At 47.2% G+C, this 20357-nt stretch overlaps 1 protein-coding gene and 1 pseudogene across 1 annotated transcript; one reads left to right on the top strand and one right to left on the bottom strand.

Annotated features, from left to right (window-relative positions):
* Positions 1–374: 374 nt before the first annotated feature.
* LOC106497177 (protein Wnt-4-like) lies at positions 375–3133 on the bottom strand (annotated as a pseudogene).
* A 1769-nt stretch (positions 3134–4902) lies between these two features.
* Positions 4903–17372, top strand: LPAR5 (lysophosphatidic acid receptor 5). Its single transcript, XM_067302876.1, has 3 exons — positions 4903–4939; positions 12359–12427; positions 13006–17372. The coding sequence occupies exon 3, from the start codon at positions 13318–13320 to the stop codon at positions 14428–14430; it is 1113 nt and encodes a 370-aa protein (XP_067158977.1). The 5' UTR covers positions 4903–4939; positions 12359–12427; positions 13006–13317; the 3' UTR covers positions 14431–17372.
* Positions 17373–20357: the final 2985 nt, after the last annotated feature.

Raw genomic sequence — 20357 nt, 5'->3', positions numbered from 1 at the left:
TAGGAAGCAGCTTCATGTACACACTTCTCTTTCTTTTGCAGGTGTTTTATTTCTAATGTTTAAGGGTTTATTGGACTTGCGTCCTCCAACCCTCCGTCCAGAAAAAGAATTCAAACTACAAAAGGCCCAATAAAGTTGGAGAGCGCGTGCCAGGCAAAGAACACACAGTAGGTTGTGGGACAGCCCCAGAGCCACACGCTGCTCTCTGGAGGGCAGCAACACCCCACATCTCCTCAGAAGTCCTTTCCCTGCTTCCCCTAGTGTGTCCCTCTCTGTGGGCTGTCCTCTCACCAGCTGCTCCATGCGCTTGTCCCTCTTTGCTGTGCTAGCAGTCTGTCCCCTGTCAACCTCCCACCACCCCAGCCTGCTCACACTCAGCAGTAGCTGTGCACTTCCACCAGGTGCCAGCATTGCTTGCACTTGACTGAGCAGCACCAGTGAAACTTGCAGCTGCATCTCTCCACCACCTCAGTCTGGGCTGTGTGGAAGCCCCTCCCACAGCACAGCAGCTCACAGCCGTCCATGGCTGGGGATGTCCGGTTGCACTGGCGGCCAGAGGTGCCAAAGACCCCACGCTGGGGGTCCCAGTTGCAGAAGTCTGGGCTGGCCGACAGGTAGACCAGGTCATGAGCTGTGTAAGGCTTGAAGCGAGAGCTCTTGGGCACCAGGAGCTTGCGAGAACCGACCCATTTGGGGTGAACTTCCGTTGCCCCCTCAAACTTTTCCTTGAGGACATTGCCCACCTTGCAGAAGGGGGGCATGACCTTCCAGCATGTGCGCACTTCGCAGGAGCCTGACACACCGTGACACTTGCACTCAACCTTCATGTGGGACAGGATAGCCTGGGGGAGGGGGGGTGGAAGGCAGCTGCCAACCAGACCTGGGACACCTTCCTCTGCACTTGCCCTACGCCTCCCGCACCTGTGGGCCCCAGAGCACCAGCCATTCTTCCACACCCCTCCCACAGGACCTGTGTGAGGGATCAGAAAGAGATCCCAGCACTCAGCTGAAGGGCAGGACCAGCCAATGGGAAGGGGAGTTTCTTTAGGCTAAACTGAGTGATTATGAAACAGAAGGGGCCCCACTCTGTGGAAAACAGTCTGGCTTTGGTCTGTAAGAGAAATCTCTAAAGCAGTGGAAGAGAAGGGAGCTTGCTTTGACACATGGGGTGTGGGGGGAATAGATCCCCTTTGAGTCAGAAGAAGGTTAAGGGGTCAGTTCTGAGAGCAGCATCTATAGAGAATGATCTGTTTGCTCAAGGGGGTTGGTGGGACAGGGAAGCACGTCAGAGAAGAATGGGAAAGTGAATTCCCTTTGAGGAAAAGGTTAGGGAAGGTAATTCACTTCTGGGCTCTGTGAGGAAAAGGAACCTGCCCTGAGAAAGGTAAGGAAAACTGGGAGCCACCTCTGAATATATAAGAAACCAGCTCCAGCACAGGGCAGCGCAGTGATGGGCTCTGAGGGAAAGGCAGCAGGACACAGACCTGCTCTGGGAGTCTGTGGCTGTCCCAAACTGCTACTCTGGGAGAGGGGGCTGGACTGAGCTCCACCTAACCAGGAAGAAACTGCAGAAGCAGGGTTTGCTTACCAGCCCTTGTTCCTGCCCTTACCTTTCTCCCAGCTTCATTATTGTGCAGGTTCATGAGAGCTCAGCTGGAGGAGATACCATGGCTCCTTTCAGGGTTGTCTACGAAGGCTTGAGAAAATGCAATCCCATAAGACAGGTTATCAGAGCAGCCCAACCACTGGATACCTGCAGAGGGAAAGAGGCCAGGCAATGAAGAAGGAGAGGTCCTGGGAGGAGCTCCAGAAGGGCCAAGGGCAGTGGAGCAGAAGGAGGTATTCTGGGAAGAGTGAGCTCTGTCTTCCCTCAGTGAGGGTGTTCCCCGTGGAGCTTGTCCTGTGTCATCCCCCCCTTCACCTTCAGGGCTGACTCCTCGGATCTTGCGGTCACACCCACACTTCTCCAGCTCCCCACGGCTGCAGACCCGAGTCACAGCAAAGGCAACACCTGCGGCGGAGATGGCGTGAATGAAAGCAGACTCCTGTGTGCCTGCAGCAGGGTGAGAAATGGCAGCCATCTGTTGAGCTTGGTGTGCTCCTTTGCAGAGAGAGGGAAGGCACTCATGGGATGCAGAGGGGAGGTGCGTTGGAGGGGGCTGTAACTGCATGTAGGGAGGAGGAACATAAATGGAGACTGCTTAGGAAAAAAATCACTCTCAGGATGTTCAGCTGATGCTGCATCTCCCAAGGTCTGTAACCAGCAAGGATACTCTGCTTGTGGGCAGAGGGCAGGTGGACTTCTGGCTAAGTACCCTCCCCTCTGGCACTTGCAATTCCTGGGCCCAGTGTTCCCACTGAGAGAGAGAAGTCAGTTGCTGTGCTGCCCCAGGAGCCCTGAAAGGGGAGCCTGGGTGTGAGCAAGCCCAGAACTGGGCCTCCCATGCAGGGGAGTTTGTGAGGGAGAGTCCTGCCACCTTATCTCTAGCAGCCAGTGAGAACAAGCTGCTCTTAGTTCCCTGTTTGCCTCTCCCATGCAAGCACATGTAAAATCTGTGCAGTGCTGTTTTGGGGCATGGACAGATCCTTTTTTCCTGGGCTGGAGCAAAGAGGGATTGTGACCTTGGAGCAAGAGGTTTGATTTGACCTGCTGCTCCTAAGGGTTGGGCTGGTGACAGGGATAGGGAGATCTACCAGACTGCAAAGCTAATACCCTGAATAGTCCACATGGGACCGAAAAGCCAAGTCCAGCTAAATGATAAAGAGGTTTAGCCAGAATATTTCTATTTTGTTACAGCATGTGCATTTGGTTCCAAGTTTGCTCTGTACTGACAGCTAAGCTAGTCTGTGGCTGAAGATACTGTACGTGCATGCTGGGGCAGGGCTCTGTGTGACACTTACACATTAGTCCAGGAAAGGCTGATGTGCCAAGGGGTCCCCAGCCACATATTGAGGGAAACCATGCCACAAACCAGCTCTGCCTGTGCTGCCTCCCCCTTGCCTGCTGACCTTGGATGGTGACTTTGCCGAAGACCTGAAGGCCCTGTAGGGTGGAGCAGTTCCACTGGCGAGAGTGAGACTGATGCTGGCACTCCTTGATGGCCAGCTCCACTCCATGCTTCACTGCATCCATGGCTTCGACCTGCCTCTGGCAAATGCATACCTGCTCCTCTCCCTTGGTGTTCCCAGAGGTGTTCCTTCTAATGTGTGGCCTTTGTGTTGCCCACATTCCTTTCTCCACCCTTTTCTCACAGATCTGCCTATTCTCCTGGGAGACAGCACCTCCCTAAGTGACTTTCCAATCCAGATGGTATAAGTCCAAAGCATACTTACAGTCAGGTCACAGCAAGGACATGCTGCACTGGAGTCAGTACCACGTACAGCCACACCATCTCCATCCTGTCCCTGGTGAAACTTCACCTTCAGCCCCTGTGCATCAGTCATCTGACCCTCGACTCCTCACACCCGGCAGTTGCTCTCACAGCAGCTCCGACCCAGCGCTGCAAAGAACAGGTAGCCCCAGCCCTGGACAACAGCCCTGTTGTGCCTGTCAGCATCGGATTCCTGGTGGCCCAGAGAAATCTGCCAGGTTGGCCCTGTGAGGTCATCCACACCAGCACTGTCCCCAACAGCTAGTGGGGGAACATGGGAGAGCTCTGAACTAGGTCTCCGGGGCAAGTATCTGTCCGAGGGAGCTCACATGGCTGGGGATAGCATCAATGTCTGACACCTGGTCTCTGCAGTTCTGTAAGCAGATGATCTAGTGATCTTTCTCAGCAGTCAATTTCCTTCATCGGCAAAAAGCAGCCTGGGACCCAATCAGTAGCAGACAGACTCTTCCATGCAAGAAAAACCTGGCAGCATCAAGCAGATGTTACTAGACCCTCCAGCTCATCATTTCTTTCTGATACCAAGCCCTTTGGGGAGCCAGTTTCCCTGCAGTGACAGTTCATGGGAGCAGAAAGGAGAAGACCGGCTGCCTCCCTCATCCCCAGCCACCATCCTTGATGATCCTCCCTCATCTACCTCCCCCAGGCTGGAGATTCCTCTTTTCTACCCTGCAGCCCACATAGCTACAGCAAACAGACACAGCCTGGCTGCTTCTTGGCTCTTAACTCTTTCCCTTGCAGTTCTCCCTTCACCCCACCCTTTTCCCCCATGGCAGGAGGGACTGTCCTTTCCCTTACCCTGCGAAGGCATAATGGGGTCACTGCCCCTCTTCTCTGTGGGTAGACCTTTCCTAAGAACCTCTGAGAGGTTAGGAAAATTTGAGTTGGGTGATTATGGAGTTGAAATATCCTGAGATTAATGACTGTCATCCCCCCATTAGGCCTGGGAAATTCCAGTTGTCCTGAAGTCTCTGGAAGGAGTAACTCCTGTGCACACCCTGGAGGTTTCTCCTTTTCCTGCCTGAATCACTCAGAAAGTGAAATACTGCTACTCTGGCCTTGTTACAGGTCTTCCACATCTTCCGCATGCCCCACATGCGGGCTAACCCCTTTGTTACACTTTTCTACATTTCCCCACTCAAAAAGATTTGAAGAGTGTTTGGGTCTCTCAGCCATCCTTTCAAACCTGACCAATCCCTCTGTTGTAGCATGCTTTTCATTTCTCCGCTCATCTCTGCACCTCTGTGCTTCTCTAGCTGTGCTTGGTCCTTGCTCCTGCCTTTTGGAGTCAGTACTCTGGGGCGGCAGACATGTTAGGATCTGTAGCACCAGGGCGTAGCCTCTGACACACACACACACACACACACACACACACCCCCGGTAATCTGGTTTTACCTGCTGCCAACTTAGACAGCAGTGAGGAAATGCAGGGGGGAGTGCTGTTCTTCCCAATGAGCCAAGCCTCCAAGAAGCAGCTCAGGGACAAAGCTGTGAGCCCCCCTGGGAGGGGCAGCAGGAATTCACAGGAGGATATGCCAAGACCCGGTGAGGTGAGTGAACCTGATTGATTGTGTAATGGATGCTGTGGGGCAGCACAGACCTGTGGACTAAGCTCATTTCCACTGTGTCTTCCTCTCCTGATACACATGGTAAGGCCAGGACTGCCAGGCTTAGCCAGGTGTGTGCCTGCATGTGCATGGAGGGGGACCTCAGCAGAGGGGAAGGTTCCCACAGACTTTTTGCAAAGGGGGAAGGACCCCTACTAACATCTTTGCAAGCCCTTAATAGTACCAGAGCCTTCACGGAAATTAAAAAAGATGTGAAGAGCTGTGAGAACAAAGATCCCAGCAACTAGGAAGTGAGAAAGGGAGTCTGGTTGCTAAAAGACAGGCACTAAAATGAAACAGGATGAGATCAGTCTTTTGGGTGCTATTGTGTCCTCTAAGGATTTATGAGCAGCAGGGACATATATCCCTTGGTGTGTCACTCCCTGAAAGAGGAGGCAGTGACAGCAGAACAAGGGACACATGGAGCGAGAAAGTCAAACACAAGCAGTAGCATCCAGCGCATGGAGGAGCTGGGCAAGGGTTGCAGAGAAAGAAGAACCTGTAGGCATGGCAGTTTTTTCTCAGGGCAGGAGAGAGCAGCTGTTCCTAGGAAAGGAAAATAGTAGGATTAGGAGCGTCCCCTTGACCCCTGTCTTCTTCCAGGTATGCTGGGACTGACAAAGCAGAAATAGGACTTCAGAAAGCAAGAGTGCAGGATGGACTCTACAGAGGGTAGATCCCATCCCAGTTACACCTGGCAGTGTCAGGTCTCGGACGTCCTGCTAATTCAGCACTTGCACTTTCTTAGTGCTGTGTCTCCTGCAACTTTTGACAATGGGATTAACATTTGTGACAAACATGCCCTTGTCTGCCATGGACACTGTGCTTGGTTCTTTCTGTGCCCTTGCCTCATGCCCGTAGTGCACAGCTGGGCCCCACATAGCAGCTCTGCACCAAAGTGCCCAAGCCCATGGGACTGATAAGGTGCTGAGCCTTTGCGCTGGCTAGTGATTAAATTGTCTTTGTGTGCTTGCTTTTGCTCTCACTTCCCATATTTCACTTCTGTCTCTTCTATTTGGCAATATTTTGGGGAAGGGGATGTTTTAATTTTCCCATGCTGATCCTGGCTTGAGTTAGCACGGCAGCAAAGATGAGCAAATATTTGACACTACGACCCAGGGCAGATCTCCTCAGTTACGAATGCACCTGGGTGTTGCTTCTTTCACAATTATGTTTGCTTTCATAGGATATGTTTTAGCTTATCAGCTTCAGATAGCAAAGTTCATGCTTCGTGGCCAGCCAGCAGTGCATCAGGAAGTGAGAGGAGGGAAGATGAACTGCAGCACGGCAGACAGAGCCCGGCTGTGGTATGGTAGGGAGCAGCTGTGGCTCGGATGAACAAGTAGCCAGAGAGCCAGCACAATCTGTTTTGATTCAAGCTGATTGCAGTTTTGGTGCCTGAATTGAAATCGCTACAGTGGCGTCAAGCGTTAGACAGCAAGCCCGCGTGCAGCCCCAGCTCTTCGCCAGCAGAGAGGTAAGCAAACAGGAAGCAGTTAGAGAGCTGGGTGGTTTGAGAGCGCAGGGCATCCAACCTGGCAAGCTGCGGAGCATGCCAGAACTGACCACTGGGCAATGAGAATGCCTCTACGTTTCTCTTTAGTTGCATAGCGAATTGAGAAGTGTGAGGCAGGTCTCAATATTCATTCAAATGGAGGTTTTCTGTGATACAAAAGGCATTGTCTGTGTGCAGTTTACTTCTCAAGGTGCCCACAATGGACAAACATCCTTTTCCATGGGCTGCCATAGGAGATGAAGGTGAGTGATACTTCTAGTGACTAGGCAGAAGCAGTATGGTCAGATCTCATGAGTTAAGTACAGAGGTGTGAGCTCCAATGTCACACATCTTTCACTAAAAACAGACACTCTAAGTCTCAAAAATCTCTATGGGTGTAATCATCACAATAATCTAATCTCATAGTTAGGAAAAAGGTGAAAAGTGGGGTTTAAATATCACCAACAGGCAAAAAGCACCCACATTTACAAAATATATATACTTGCAATTTCTAAAGCAACCATAGGATTTTTTTTGAGGTCTGGCACATTCTTTGTTTTTTCCTCTTGGTTTCAGATCTACTAAATCAGCTTCTGCAGTTTGTGGCTTCATCTGCACTGCTCTGCTCACTTGCCACCCTGATGCTGAGCTCTCTGTCTGCGTCCACAGGGCAGCCCCAGAGTGTCCCAGGGCTTAAACATCAAGTCACCATCAGAAATACTGGCTACCCTCTTGTGGCATGCTCAGCAATACTTCTCTAGCTCTCTCCTTTCACCTCATCTCTCTGCTCCATGAAAATCCTATATTCCACCATGCTGTGCTCCTTCATCATTTGTGCAGTGCCAGCAGACAGTGACAAGGTGCCTCTCAGGCACTCGGGTAGGATGCTGTTGGGAGAGAAGATGCGAAGTGCCAGGCAGAGAGATACCAGACACACATCTCAGGGCCCATCTGCCTCTTCCAGCCCCTATAAGCAAGTATAGTTAGGTTTTCCCACCCTGTAAATGATAAATTCAAAAGCCTTGCACATTTTGCATGTCCTGTGGGGCCACCAAGACTGCCTTCAACAGACCTTGGGCCTGACCTCTGACTTGTCTTCTGCTGGTGCTGGACCTGGCAGAACATCCCCGTCTAAGGCCATCAGGAGCCCCTCACCCCAGCCAGGGCTGTGGGCACCTCCTGAGTGCTGGGAGGAGGTACATGGCTGGTTGTGGCCAATGCGGGGCAGCCACAGGAGGGTGTATTTGGGAGGGAGGGCAGCGCCTTCTTGCAGCTGTTTTTCAGGTTGTCCGCCATGCTCCAGCATCACATTCTCCTCTCTGCTCACCCAGCAATAGCAGCTGACACCAGTGTCCCCCCATCTCATGCACACACCAGCAGCCCTTCCTCCCTCACCAGCAGCTGATGCCAGTGTTTTCCCCTCTTCCCTTCTAGTTTCTACAGCGCCTCTTCCCCTGCAGCAGTTGATTATAGTGAGTGAGTGTGTGTGACTGTGTGTGTGTGTGCGTGTGCGTGTGCAGATGTTATGTCCCTATCATACCCCCTTCCCCCTCCCAGAGCAACAATACTAGCAATAAATTCACCTTCCGCCTGAAACTGTGACAGGAAGAGGTATCTGCCTAGGTGGTATTTCTAGCTTGAATTGCTCTTTTCTGTCTTCACTAGAAAAAAGGCCATGGTCTGGGCAGATGACCACAGGCCTTCAGGAGCTCACACTGATCTACACTGAGAGATAAAAATAAACCACCTCCACCTGCTGGGTCACTCAAGGTCAATTATCAAACAGAAAGTTCCTTCAGGATTTCAAGGCAGCATCTCATCATGAGGAGGATGATTTCTATAGAGGAATCCGGAAATCTGAAATATCTACTTGGTTGCTTTTTCCCTATTGCGAGTTTAAGCTGTGATACCACTGCTTCCTTGCACAGTCGATGACAAGAACTCTCAGCAGCTTTTGCGTAGAGCAAAGAATACCTGAGGTTCTCTTAGAGGCCAACCACAAAGAATATCACCTGTGGCTCTTGGACATTAACTAAAAAGGATACTCAAATCAATTTCAGCACTTGTACACTCTATCTCCCCACTCCCAATCTGCTTCATCAAGAGCTCTCTTCTTCAGTGAGGAACAGAGAGAACAGTACCTCCAGAGCCCTGTAGAGAATAGCTCTGTTTCCACAACTTCCTCTTTCCAAAGAGGGTGGATGTAAGCATCCCATATTGGGTCTCATCTTGATTATAGTATCTCTTATTTCAAAGTTCAGGCTATCACCTTATCTTTAATAATACCACAGCTCATGGTGATGATCTTTGCTTCAAATTTAGAACTTTGTTATTTGGTGCCTCAGCGGCTTAAGGGCTGATATGTATGACAAGACCACACAGAAAAAAGAGAAGGTGATGGTGAAGATAAAACTCAACAAATTTCTTGGACTGCTTTTCATAACAGGAGCGTCTGGGTGATTTCCATGGCAGAAATTCTCCTTATGGGGAAATTTATCAAAAGACTGTCTCTAATCAGAATGTTGGAAGGAAGGGTTATAGAGCAACAAGATGAAGTAAACAGCAAATCTCCAAAACCACAGGGCTTCTACCCCAGAATTCCAAAAAGAACTCAAGGAAAGTGCTGACTAATTGTGGTGTACAAACACTTGCTTAAAACTGCTTTTAAAGACTGACTAACAGACACAATTTGAGAAAAGGCTCCATGGATATTGGGGGATTTAAGACCAGTGGGGGCCGATGTCTGAGCTAGACAAATTAGTAGAAACTATTTTATATATTTATTTATTTATTTACAAAATAAAGGAAAAAAGTAAAACTAGCAGGCATGCAGACACAGCTGCTGTACTGGGGAATAGTCAACATGGCTTTTGTAAGGGGATGATGTGTCTCACAGTCCTGCTGGAGTTCTTTGAAGAAATCAACAAGCACACAGACAGTGGCCCAGGTGAATTTCCAAAGGCTTTCAAAAGGCCCCTCGCTAATGATGCTTAAAGAAAATAAGATAAAAGGTCCCTACATGGATAAAGTTTGGTTAGAAGATAGGACAGAGAATGAGAGTAAATGGTCAGTTTTCCCAGTGGAGTTCCAAGATACCTGTTCTGGGTCTTGGGCTGTTCAACTTATTCATAAAGGACCTGGGAAAGAGGATGAATAATGAAATAACAAAACTACTGGAGATGTAAAATTGTTCAAAGTAGAAAAGATGAGAGTTGGCTGTGAAGAACTGCAGAGATTATTAGGAGAGTGAGTGACTGGTGTTAAAAATGACAGCTGAAATTCAATCTAGCTAAGTGATGAGAAAAAACAATCTGAACTGACCATTACCGCTTGTGAATGAGATCCTCATCCTCAGCTCAGTGCATCCACATCTTTACTACATGCATTTCAGCACTCCACCCCAGGGCTCACAAAGGCTATAGCAGAACTGGAAAGGTTCTGAGAAAACCAACAAGGATGATCAAAAGTACAGCATGGCTCTTCTGTGAGAAACAACTAAGAAGACTAGAACCATCAGCCTCAAAAAAGAAGGTGGCTGATGGGGAATATGGTGGAAGTTTATAAAATCATGAGTGATAAGGAGAAGGTGAATAGGGATCAGTTTTTCTCTGTCTCTTCCAGCACTAAAACTAGGAGCTGAATCTAGCAGGTGGCAGATTCAAAAAGAGTATAAAGAGGTAGTTCTTTGCGTGAGATGCAGCTAAGTTGTGGAACTCCTTGGCACTCCTTAGCACTGGACGTTGTAGATACTAAATTTTACAGGGATTCAAAAAGCAACTACAAAAAAATCATGCAAGAAAAATCCACTGAGGACTATTAAATATAACTATGTCACCTCTGGCTCAGGAAGTCCCTGGCTGGGCTACAATTTGTTGGAAGCAGAAAGAGAACTTGGGGGAGTATCACTACATAACTGCACTGTCCTTATATTGTCTCTTCATCATCCATTACTGGCCGTTATTTCGGATAGGCAACATTTCAGATAAACAGACCACTGATCTGACACAGTATGGGCCACACTTACATACTTGTGTTCTCTAGCAGTGTTTATTGAATACCTCTTGATAAAAACAGCTTGTCTATGGAGTTAAGTCACCTTCACCTGACACCTGGCTGGTCTGGGCACACGTGTTACAGCAGGTCATCAGGTAAGTTACAGCTGCTCTGTCACAGGTCCTCAGCCTTACTGTGTTTCAGTCAAGACAAAGGTGCTCTCCAGTCTGCTCAGTAGGGAGTTATTGCAGGGTTTTAGCACTAGCACAATCTGGCATGTGTCCCTCAACATTTTCTGAGGCAGCTAATCATTTCACTTAAAACCAATAATATTCTTGTATATTTGCCTTGTCTCCCTGGGTTATCTTATACTTTACTTAAGCAAGTGTTCACACAAAGTTTTCTGCCAGCCTCTTCAAAAATGGATGAGAGCCACTCAGATGTAGTTTGACAGACCAGTAGAAGTTTCTCTAAGAAACCTGGCATGTTGGCAGACCTGCCCAACAACAAAAAAGGATGGGCAAATAGATAGCTGTCTTCTTTTTATCCCTGCTCTCTCATATTAGAACTCCACTTTTATTATCAGACATATATTCATCAGAATAAAAGATCAGCGTGTGCTTCTACCTTTAATAGATCCTCCCTCTAAGCCTGTGCATTGCCCCACAATGCGATCCAGAAGGTCTGGCATGCCTATCAAGCCATGCCTGAAATTTTTTCCTATTTTTAAAGAAAATTTACTCTGTTTTTTTTCCCTTTAGACTTTCATAGAGGGCATAGGTTGCTGGGTGGCATCCTCTTACAGTAAGCTCCACTTTATATAAAATTTTCCTTCAGACAGAAAAAATTCTACTTTCCTTTTGAGGTAAATCACACTCTACATAAGCTCTATCAGGGAGTCCCTATCTAACCCCTACAAACATGCTTACTAACCCTTACTCCACTGCAACAGCTTTCAGAGCAGATGACTGGTTTTAGGTTCATAGGATAATTCAGGTCGGAAGGGACCTCAGAAGGTGTCTTGTCCAACCTCCTGCCCAAAGCAGGGTCAGCTATCAGATCAGACTAGGTTCTCATGGCTTTATGCAACCTGGTCTTGAAAACTTCCAAGGGAGAAGACTCCATGTCCTCTCTGGCCAACCTGTTGCACTGCCTGAGTGTCCTCATGGTGAAAAAGTTTTTCACTATATTCAGTCTGAATGTCTCTTTTTTCAGTGTATGCCTGTTGTCTCTTGCCCTACTGCCACGCACCACTGTGAACAGCCTAGCTCTGTCCTCCTCCAACAACCTCCTTGCAGGTATGGGAAGGCTGCTGTTAGGTCTCCCAAAGCCTTCTCTTCTCCAGGCTGCACAAGCCCAGTTCCCTCAGACTCTCCTCATAAGGCAAGTTCTCCAGCCCCCTGACCATCTTGGTGGCCTTCCACTGGACCCACTCCAGTTGATTAGTGTTTAGCACGGTAGTGCTACCATTAGTATATAGAATGGTTGCCAACCTCACACTGCTTAGGAGTCACAGGTGTGTTTGCCCACATGAATCCCATGGTCCTTCCTCCATTACTGTGTGTAATGGCCTTATCTGGGTGTTCTGCCCTGCGTTGGTAAAAGAACAGGGTGGGATGTGGGCTGTCTCATGCTTTATGGTGTCATAAGCAGGACAATGATCTAAGGACACACCCCCTTATAGGCACTACCAGTCTGGTGCAAGAAAGCATACCAAAAGAGCTAGAGAAGTAACTGTGTGAACGTAAGCAACTTAAGCAACTTCAGCTGCTGTAACATAAATCTCTCTTTACTTGTGCTTAGCTGGAATTTCTTAATTAAATTGCAGCACAGTCATTTCTGCCATCACAACCCTGTTATTCTGTCTATTACAGATCTTGAGGAAGGAACTGAGATGCATCTGCTGCCCTGGTCCCTTTGCACTCTTGTCCCTAGAAACATGGGTAAGGTGCATCTATCCATTGAAGTTTATCCATTCTGGTCAAGCCCTTAGCTGGGACTCAGGTTTCTGTGGGTTGTTTCACCTAGGAAGAAAAGCTAGGGTGGAGTCAAGCCTACCTGTAGTGTAATCTTTATCTATAATGCATGTACGAAGTCCTGTTTCTCTGATATAAAACAGTATCATACAGTTTTTGCTCTGTTCTAAGTTTCTTTCTCTCTCTCTCTCTCTCTCTTCTTTCTCTCTCTCTCTTTTTTTTCTTTTTACTGGAGCTGTCTTGACTATTTTCCCTGTGTGCTCTTGTGCTGTCCATTTCTTATATGCCTGTGTCACACCCAGTGATGAAAACAAAATAAATTTTCTGGGGCTGAATAGTAAATGATTCCTTACAGCAGTTACACCCTCTGTGTTCTTGCTTCTTCTGCCATTTCATCACTCACTCTTCTACTGCACATTTTTCTTTGTCTCTTTTCTTTCTTCATGTGTTCTTGCAGCAGAAGCCACCATGGTGGAATTTTGACCTTTCAAGAAATTTACCCCTCTAAATTAAACTATTCTTTCTTGATCTTCCACTCTTACCAGGAACTGTGCTAACTTTCAACAATCGGCAATGACCCTCCATCATGTCAGCATCCCCATAACCACTGGAAATTATTGCTGAGCTAGAGGTGACTTCTTTACCATCCCTGTCAGATAACCACTGACCAGCAAGTTAAAGCAGCACCAGTCAAGAGACAGACAAGCCCATCTACTTCTCTGCTGCAGATGAAGGGAGTGACCTGCTCATAGCTTCCTAGAGGGAAATGACTTCTTCCAGTTCTTTTCTTTGCGCCTCCTTAGCCTACCAGCAGTCTCAGCCATCTCACTGAGACTTTCTCCTGTTCCCCGCTGAGCATGTCAGCTGCCAATGTGTCTGAGCCTTGCAAGGATTACAACTTCAGCCACCATCTCCTTCTGCCTGGCTACATCCTGATCTTCATTACGGGTTTGATGCTCAATGTGATGGCCCTCTGGATCTTCACGCACTACCTGTGCCTGAAGTCTGTGGTGATGATCTACATGTTCAACCTGGCCGTGAGTGACCTCATCTTCACACTTCCTCTGCCACTGCGACTCTACTACTATTCCAACCACCACTGGCCCTTTGATAACTTTCTGTGCCAGGTCTCTGGATCTGTCTTCCAGATAAACATGTATGGTAGCTGCCTCTTCCTCATGTGCATCAACCTGGACCGCTACATTGCCATTGTCCACCCGCTCCGCTGGAGGCATCTGCGGCGCCCCAAAGTGGCCAAGGTCCTTTGCCTGATCGTCTGGATTATGATCCTCATGGGCTCCATCCCCACAGCCATGGTCCACAAGCAAAACCACTGTATGACACAGAACCAGACCATTCATCTGTGCTTTGAAAGCTTTAGTGACAACATGTGGCAGAACAACCTCTTCCCTCTAGTTGTCCTGGCTGAAATCCTGGGTTTTCTCCTGCCTCTGAGCTCTGTGATGTACTGCTCGATTCGGATCTTTTGGGAGCTCTGCCAGGCCAGCCAGACAAGGACCCTGCGACAGCAGAAGACCATCCGTCTCCTCTTGGTCAATCTGGTCATCTTCATCATCTGCTTTGTGCCCTACAACACTACCCTGGCAGTTTACGGGATGATAAAAGCCCACATACTGAAGGTTGAGAAACAAACACAAGCCTCTGTGCGCCAAGTGCTAATTGTGACCATGCTATTGGCCAGCATGAACTGCATGCTGGACCCCCTGATATACTACTTTAGCACTGAGGGTTTCCAAAACACCTTTAAGAAACTGCAGCAGGGACAAGCCTGGGACTCAGATGTAGGGATGCTGAAGAATCAGGTTGTGGAAAATAAGTCCCACCAAGTCCATACTTCCTCAAAAGTGAAACAGTTTCCAGCTGATAATTTTATCCATCCAAGTGAATCTTTGCCATCACTTCCTACTACAATATTCCTGAATGCCCCTATTGAGGACTCGGAAATATAACCACAGAAAAGTCATGTCATTGCTGAGTTGCAGAGTGGCCCATTCAATAGTTAAAGCAAGATGGTGGGAAACAGGTCAGGGTAAATTAGCAAACCGTTTGAGGGAGGGAGCACAGCAGGTTCTATGATGTGGGTGAACCTGGTGAGACAAACAGGAAGGATGAAAGGTTGTTTTGAATAAATATGCTGGTGACATGGTCCCACCTAAATCTTCTGGTACAGGAAACATACAGTGGGAAACAAGTGCTTGAAACAAACCTATTCTGTCTAGTTCTGGTCAGCATGGATTCCTATAGCAAGTCCATCCTGCCTGAGCACCTCCTTGCTGCACATGTAACTGGAAGGTGAAATGGTTGTTGGAATACTTAGAACACAGATGTGGTACACATTGCTGACAGAGTAAATTTAATAGTAAAGACCATGGAAAAAATGTTTTTTTTAACTGGATGCCTCAGTTTGAGTCCTAAGTCCAGTTTTGGGCACCCAATTAAGTGATTTAATTTTCAAAAAGTGTTTAAGCATCTAGCAACCCTTGCTGAGGTCAAGGGAACAGCTGAGTGTTTAGTACTCTTACAGAAAATAGGTTCCTAAATGTATAATAAGTCACAGACCTTAGCAAAGCAATGTTTTGGCAGTATGTCAAATGTACTTGTTCAGCTGCACATACACACACACATGCAGCACAATGGGATATACATTTACCTAAGGCAAAAGAGTTTGGGAAACACTAGCATTCTTGAAAATACACCCAGCATTCATAACGGCCACAGAAACAGAGGGATACCAACTAATGCCACTTCTGTGGATTACATAGACATTAGTGCTTTGCACTTTTTCTTGTCACTTAGCCACTGGGTGATTGATATCAAGGTCTGGGTGATTTTCATTCTCAAAGAGAAATGATACCACAGAATGAAGCTGTGATGAAATATATTTGCTTGCACTGTTTGTACATGCTTTTCAGCCTGCACTGTAGACTGAAGTCCTGTAAATCTCCCCAGAAGAGAGAGACTCAACTATACACAGGCAATCCCAGAAACCACAGTTATCCACTCCTGCCAATGTTCAAGGCTCACCTTTCCACCAGCACTACAACAGAACCTCTCTTTGGCTTCCAGTAGGACTCAGAAAAGCAGTACTAGCTTATCCTGGAGTGGATCCATTACAGTATAAATGATTTTTTAAAAAAATGCTAAAGGAATGATAATGGAAAGTGTCTAGAAATGTTGTGCAAAGTCCAAGTCTCTAGACTGTTGCCTTCTAAATTAGCAAAGAATCACTTTTCAAGCCCTCACCCTGTGACTGCTGTGGGAAAAAAACTATGGCAATGCATGATATTTTTGTGTTACAATACAGTTTAGGAGATACAGGGATTCAAATCCACCTTTCTAGTCTCCCTTGAAGACCTGTCCTAGTATTACAGGTCACTATAGATGCAAGTGGCTAGATGGTGAACCTCTCCACAGAGAGATCTTTGTGCTACAGGCTGTTTTGGGAGACATCTGTTCTAGGGAGGCCACCTACATCCCCCTTTCTCAGCACATGCATCACCAACAAACTAGTGTTGAAATAAGTCAGCAGATGAAAGACATTTAATGGTGTCTGAGAGATTGCAGTGAGAGAGATGGAGAAGGCTTGAGGGAGAGCAGGTATTTCTGTTTTGAAAATTCAAGACTGTGACATGAACATGAATCATCTGTGAAATAATGCAGCTGGAAAGGAAACAAACCTGAGTGCACAACTTTTGGTGGGGTGTGATGTTACTCTTTTGTTCTGGAACTTATGGGGTAGAGGACTGATGTTACAGCAGATGCACTGCTGCCCGTTTCCACAGCTGCCTCCCCCTTCCTCCTTCTTAGACCCTTTTCCTTGTCCCTTTTCCTCTGGTACTGTTTCCCTCCCCCAGATTCTTCATAGATTCACAGAAATATTTAGGTGGGAAGGGGCCTCTGCAGCTGCTCACAGCAGATTGTCAGGAAGCAGTGAGGGACGGCTGCTCCCTAAAGGAAGGGGAGCTGGGAGCCGAACGTGATAGCAAGGCAGACAGAGGAAGCAGCTTCACCAGTAAGGGCCCCGTCCCAAAGTACTTGAGCAAGGTGAGCAGAACAGGCATGTTGACAGTAGCCAGGTTCAGCTAAGAATCCAGATGGTCAGACAAGTCTGTGGTGGCAAGGCAGGTCCAAGTTCAGACTTGGTCAAGTCAGCAAGTCAGCATCAGGATCAGGTCCAGAGACAGTAATAAGGGTAAACCAGAGTCCAGTGATCACCAGACAAGTCAATGGTGACAAAGCCTCTGGTCAAGCCAGGAAGTCTGTCCATGGGCCTGGATCAGGATCTGGATCAACCTGATACATAGCCAGGTACAGGAAGGGCTGTAATGCAGCTTCAGCATAGCTAGAGGGAACTAAGAACAAGAGACCAAGCTTAAAAGCAGCTCCTGGGACAAGAGGGGTCAGCCCTGGATGAGGCCTCCCAGCAGAGCTTTCTGGAAACTCTTCCCAAAGTCACCAGAGGGAAGGGGCAGCCCTCAGCTGCACTGTCTCTAACTTGGTCCCACACCCACACAGCACCAGCCCCAGGAGGGGATAGGATGCGCTCAGGGCCCTGAACTAACACCAAAGCTAGATCAGGTTGCTCAGTGTGGAAGAATGGTTAAGTGAAAAGGGGCATGATCTCTTAGAAGTGAGCAATCCTGTCTTCACGATGGAGGGAGGATCCCACATCTATGTGAGCTGTCCTTGAACAGCACAAAAGAAGGAAGCTACAAGGAGGTAAACAAGTCGACAGACCTCTCCACGCGAACAGCAAGCCTGCACCAATCATATATCCGCTCTAGGCGCATGAACAAAGATTGTGAGCCAATCATATAGCTATCGCTATCACATGCTCTTATTGCCTGTCTATATATACTCTGTAAAAGCTTGAATAAAGGGAGAACGATCATACTCACATTGAGACTCATCGTTACTCCGGGTCCGTCTCCCACTCCGACAGCTCAGGGCCATGAGTCCTGAATATCTCCAAGGATGGTGCCCTCTGGGCACCTGTGCCAGTGCCAAACTACTTCCAGGGGAGAGTTTTTCCCTTATGTCTAATATGAATTTCCCTTGTTGCAAGTCATGGCTGTTGCCTCTTGTGCTTTCTCTGTGCCCCTTCAAGAGGAGTCTGGCTCTGCTTTCTGTATACCCTTCCTTCAGGTAGAGTCAGACACCAGTTAGAGCCCCTTGGCTTTCTCTTCTCCAGGTTGAACAAACCCAGCTCCCTCAACCTCTCCTCATAGGCTGAGTGCTGCAGTCCCCAGTCACCTTATTGACCCCCTGTGGGACTGCCTGCAGGTTGTTGACGTCTCTCTTGTACTTGTAGACCCAATGCTGCACAGCAGTACTCCAGATGTGGCCTCCCAAGCACTGCACAGTGGGCAATGATTGCTTCCTTCAACCTGTTGGCTGCGGTCTTGCTAATAGAGTCCAAGATGTGGGAAGCATCAACAAAACCACCAAGGAAAGACAGACACCACTGTCTGAGCCTGATGGCACAGAAGACCTTTGGGAGGCATGTGCATCATCCCTGCACAGGTTGCCCCAGAGCATACTTCCGCTCCTAGCACCTTCAGAGAGGCCCCAAACTCTCCAGAGCTGGGGTGAAGAGAGGTCTTTCAAAGCCTGGCAAGTTTACCAAGTAGGAATGAATTTTCAAGTGGCAAATGGCACAACCTTGAAAGAGGTTGCCCCCCTGCCAAATTTAAAGCAGCCCTCCCAAAACACAGAGCTTCTTCAATCACAGCAAATCTCAAAAAGAACATGAGAAAACATCATCTTTTCTTTTAGTTTCATTCCTGAAAATAGCTAAACTATTTTTACCTGGAACATTTTATAAATATTGCACCTCCAGCATAGGAAATTTTAGCTCAAATATTTTGACAAAATTATAAATAACTGAAAACCTGATCTTTTAATGAATCTCATCAGACAGTCAAAGGGGCTGCTAGCCATGCTACAAGCAGCAGTAAAGTTCCCCAGTTTGGGTTTCTGAAGTTTTTCTTTATTTTGTATATATTGCCAATGGTGTGCCCAGTGCATGAAGCTGTTTTTTGCCCTTTTGGACTTAAATCATTTTCGGCTAGCATTAATTTTATTTCATTTTTGAGAATTCTAGTCAAATTTGATCACTTTGGATTCTGGAAGGTATTTTGGCTGTTTGCTTACTGTTTTAGTGTTATTTTTCATACTTGCCAGAAAGAATCAGTGTTGGATAGATCTTCTGCTTCTGCATTTTTGCCTTTGTCAGCCTGATTTGTTATTCCATCATGTGGTCATAAAGAACAGAACATGCATGTGCTGACTCACAGTGAAATGAGCTACTGACCTTATCTTGGTTTATAGCTTCTAATTCACAGGTATGCATAAAGCAAACAAAAAAAAAACTGAAAGACCTAGGGTATGATGGTGTCCATCTCATCAAAATATTGATTATTACAAAATGGTACCACTTTGAAGCATGTATTTAAAATGTATTTAAAACAGTAGATACAACAAACTGCATTAAGCAAAGGTATTCAGGAAAGAAAAATTAAACTGGAATAAAGTTCACCAGAGCCTTTTCAACGTGTATAAATGACTCTCTATGGCCTACTGAAATAATTCTTGAATTAGGGTTCCTGCTGAATATGTCAGGGGTAAAGGATGCTATTCACTGCTCCCCTGCACTTTGTGTCATTTGCAGATGTGAACATTAAACAAATGTCTTCTTATCAAGTAAGACTGAACAAATGAAAATAATGGCAAAAGGACAGAGAGGATGGCAAATGGGCACAGAATGCTTATTCCATATTGGTCAGACAGGATATTTTCAAAAATGCATAAGTACTTCAGGATTTCAAGTCTTTTGACTTCCAGCAGGACAGACACACCAGTCACCTTTGAAAATAGTTGTTTATTTGGATGATTTAGAAACTCCCAAATCTCTGGGAGTTGAACCAGATGTCCTCCAGAGGTCCTTCCAACCTAAATTATTTTATGATTCTATGGTTTTGTGGTTTAGATGCTGATCTGGTACCCCAAGCATTCTTCAGCATTCCAAAGAGAAGTGTTAAAGAGAGCAAACCAACCACCATCACCACCATCACCAAATCCTACTGACTTCTGGTTCAAAGACTTAATAGTATGGTGACAGCTGGCAATATCTGATGCTTCTGCAGTATCATCCACTCTTAGAATTGCACTTCTTTGGCCTACAAATTGGGTACCCCAGCTTGCCAACAGAACCTTGGCAGAGGCCAGGCAGGCTACTGCTGTGCTGATAACTGCTGTACATCCTAGCGATCAATACTGTCTCAGGGCTTCCTCATGTTTTCCCACTTTTCCATGACATCTCCTGCCTCTGTTCTTATACCATAAGAGATCTCTGAGCATAGATCGTTTTTGTTTGGTTTGCGTAGCACCTTGTGTGGTGGGATAGCGGCCCAATCAAGGCTCCCGGATATGGTGAATAGAAACAGCATGATATCTCTGTGCAGTGAAGAACCTGCTATGCTGCCATTTCTGTCTGGGGATAAATTGAAAGATCTGGATGTATGCCTGCTTTAACCCCCAAAACACCGCAGTATTTGAAGTGCAGGCAGTGAGATACTGTCCATTCCAGCCTCCAAAATACACAGGAACAAGAGAGTACAAGGAGAGGAGGGAATCAAAATTTCCACCAGAAAGCGAGGATGAAAGACCTTGCCTGACTCTGGAAAAACAGAGAAAGAGCAGTAAAGACAGCGCTGAGCTATAGAGCAGCCTGCCACTGCATTGGGAATGGACTCAGATGGCAGGACCAAACCCGGAGCACAGCATGATACCTGGAACAGCCTGTCCCAGCTTCAGACGGATAACGGCAGGGTTGCAGCCTGTTATTCTTTTCCCTCCAAAGAGTGCTAACGAGGGT

The sequence above is a fragment of the Apteryx mantelli genome, chromosome 1 (assembly GCF_036417845.1).
Source record: "Apteryx mantelli isolate bAptMan1 chromosome 1, bAptMan1.hap1, whole genome shotgun sequence".
In the NCBI taxonomy this organism is placed as follows: domain Eukaryota; kingdom Metazoa; phylum Chordata; class Aves; order Apterygiformes; family Apterygidae; genus Apteryx; species Apteryx mantelli.
This window is presented reverse-complemented; position numbering and strand designations above follow the sequence as displayed.

Bases quoted from the DNA above. Each gene is read 5' to 3' on its own strand.
- LPAR5 (XM_067302876.1), top strand. From the start codon at position 13,318: ATGTCAGCTGCCAATGTGTCTGAGCCTTGCAAGGATTACAACTTCAGC.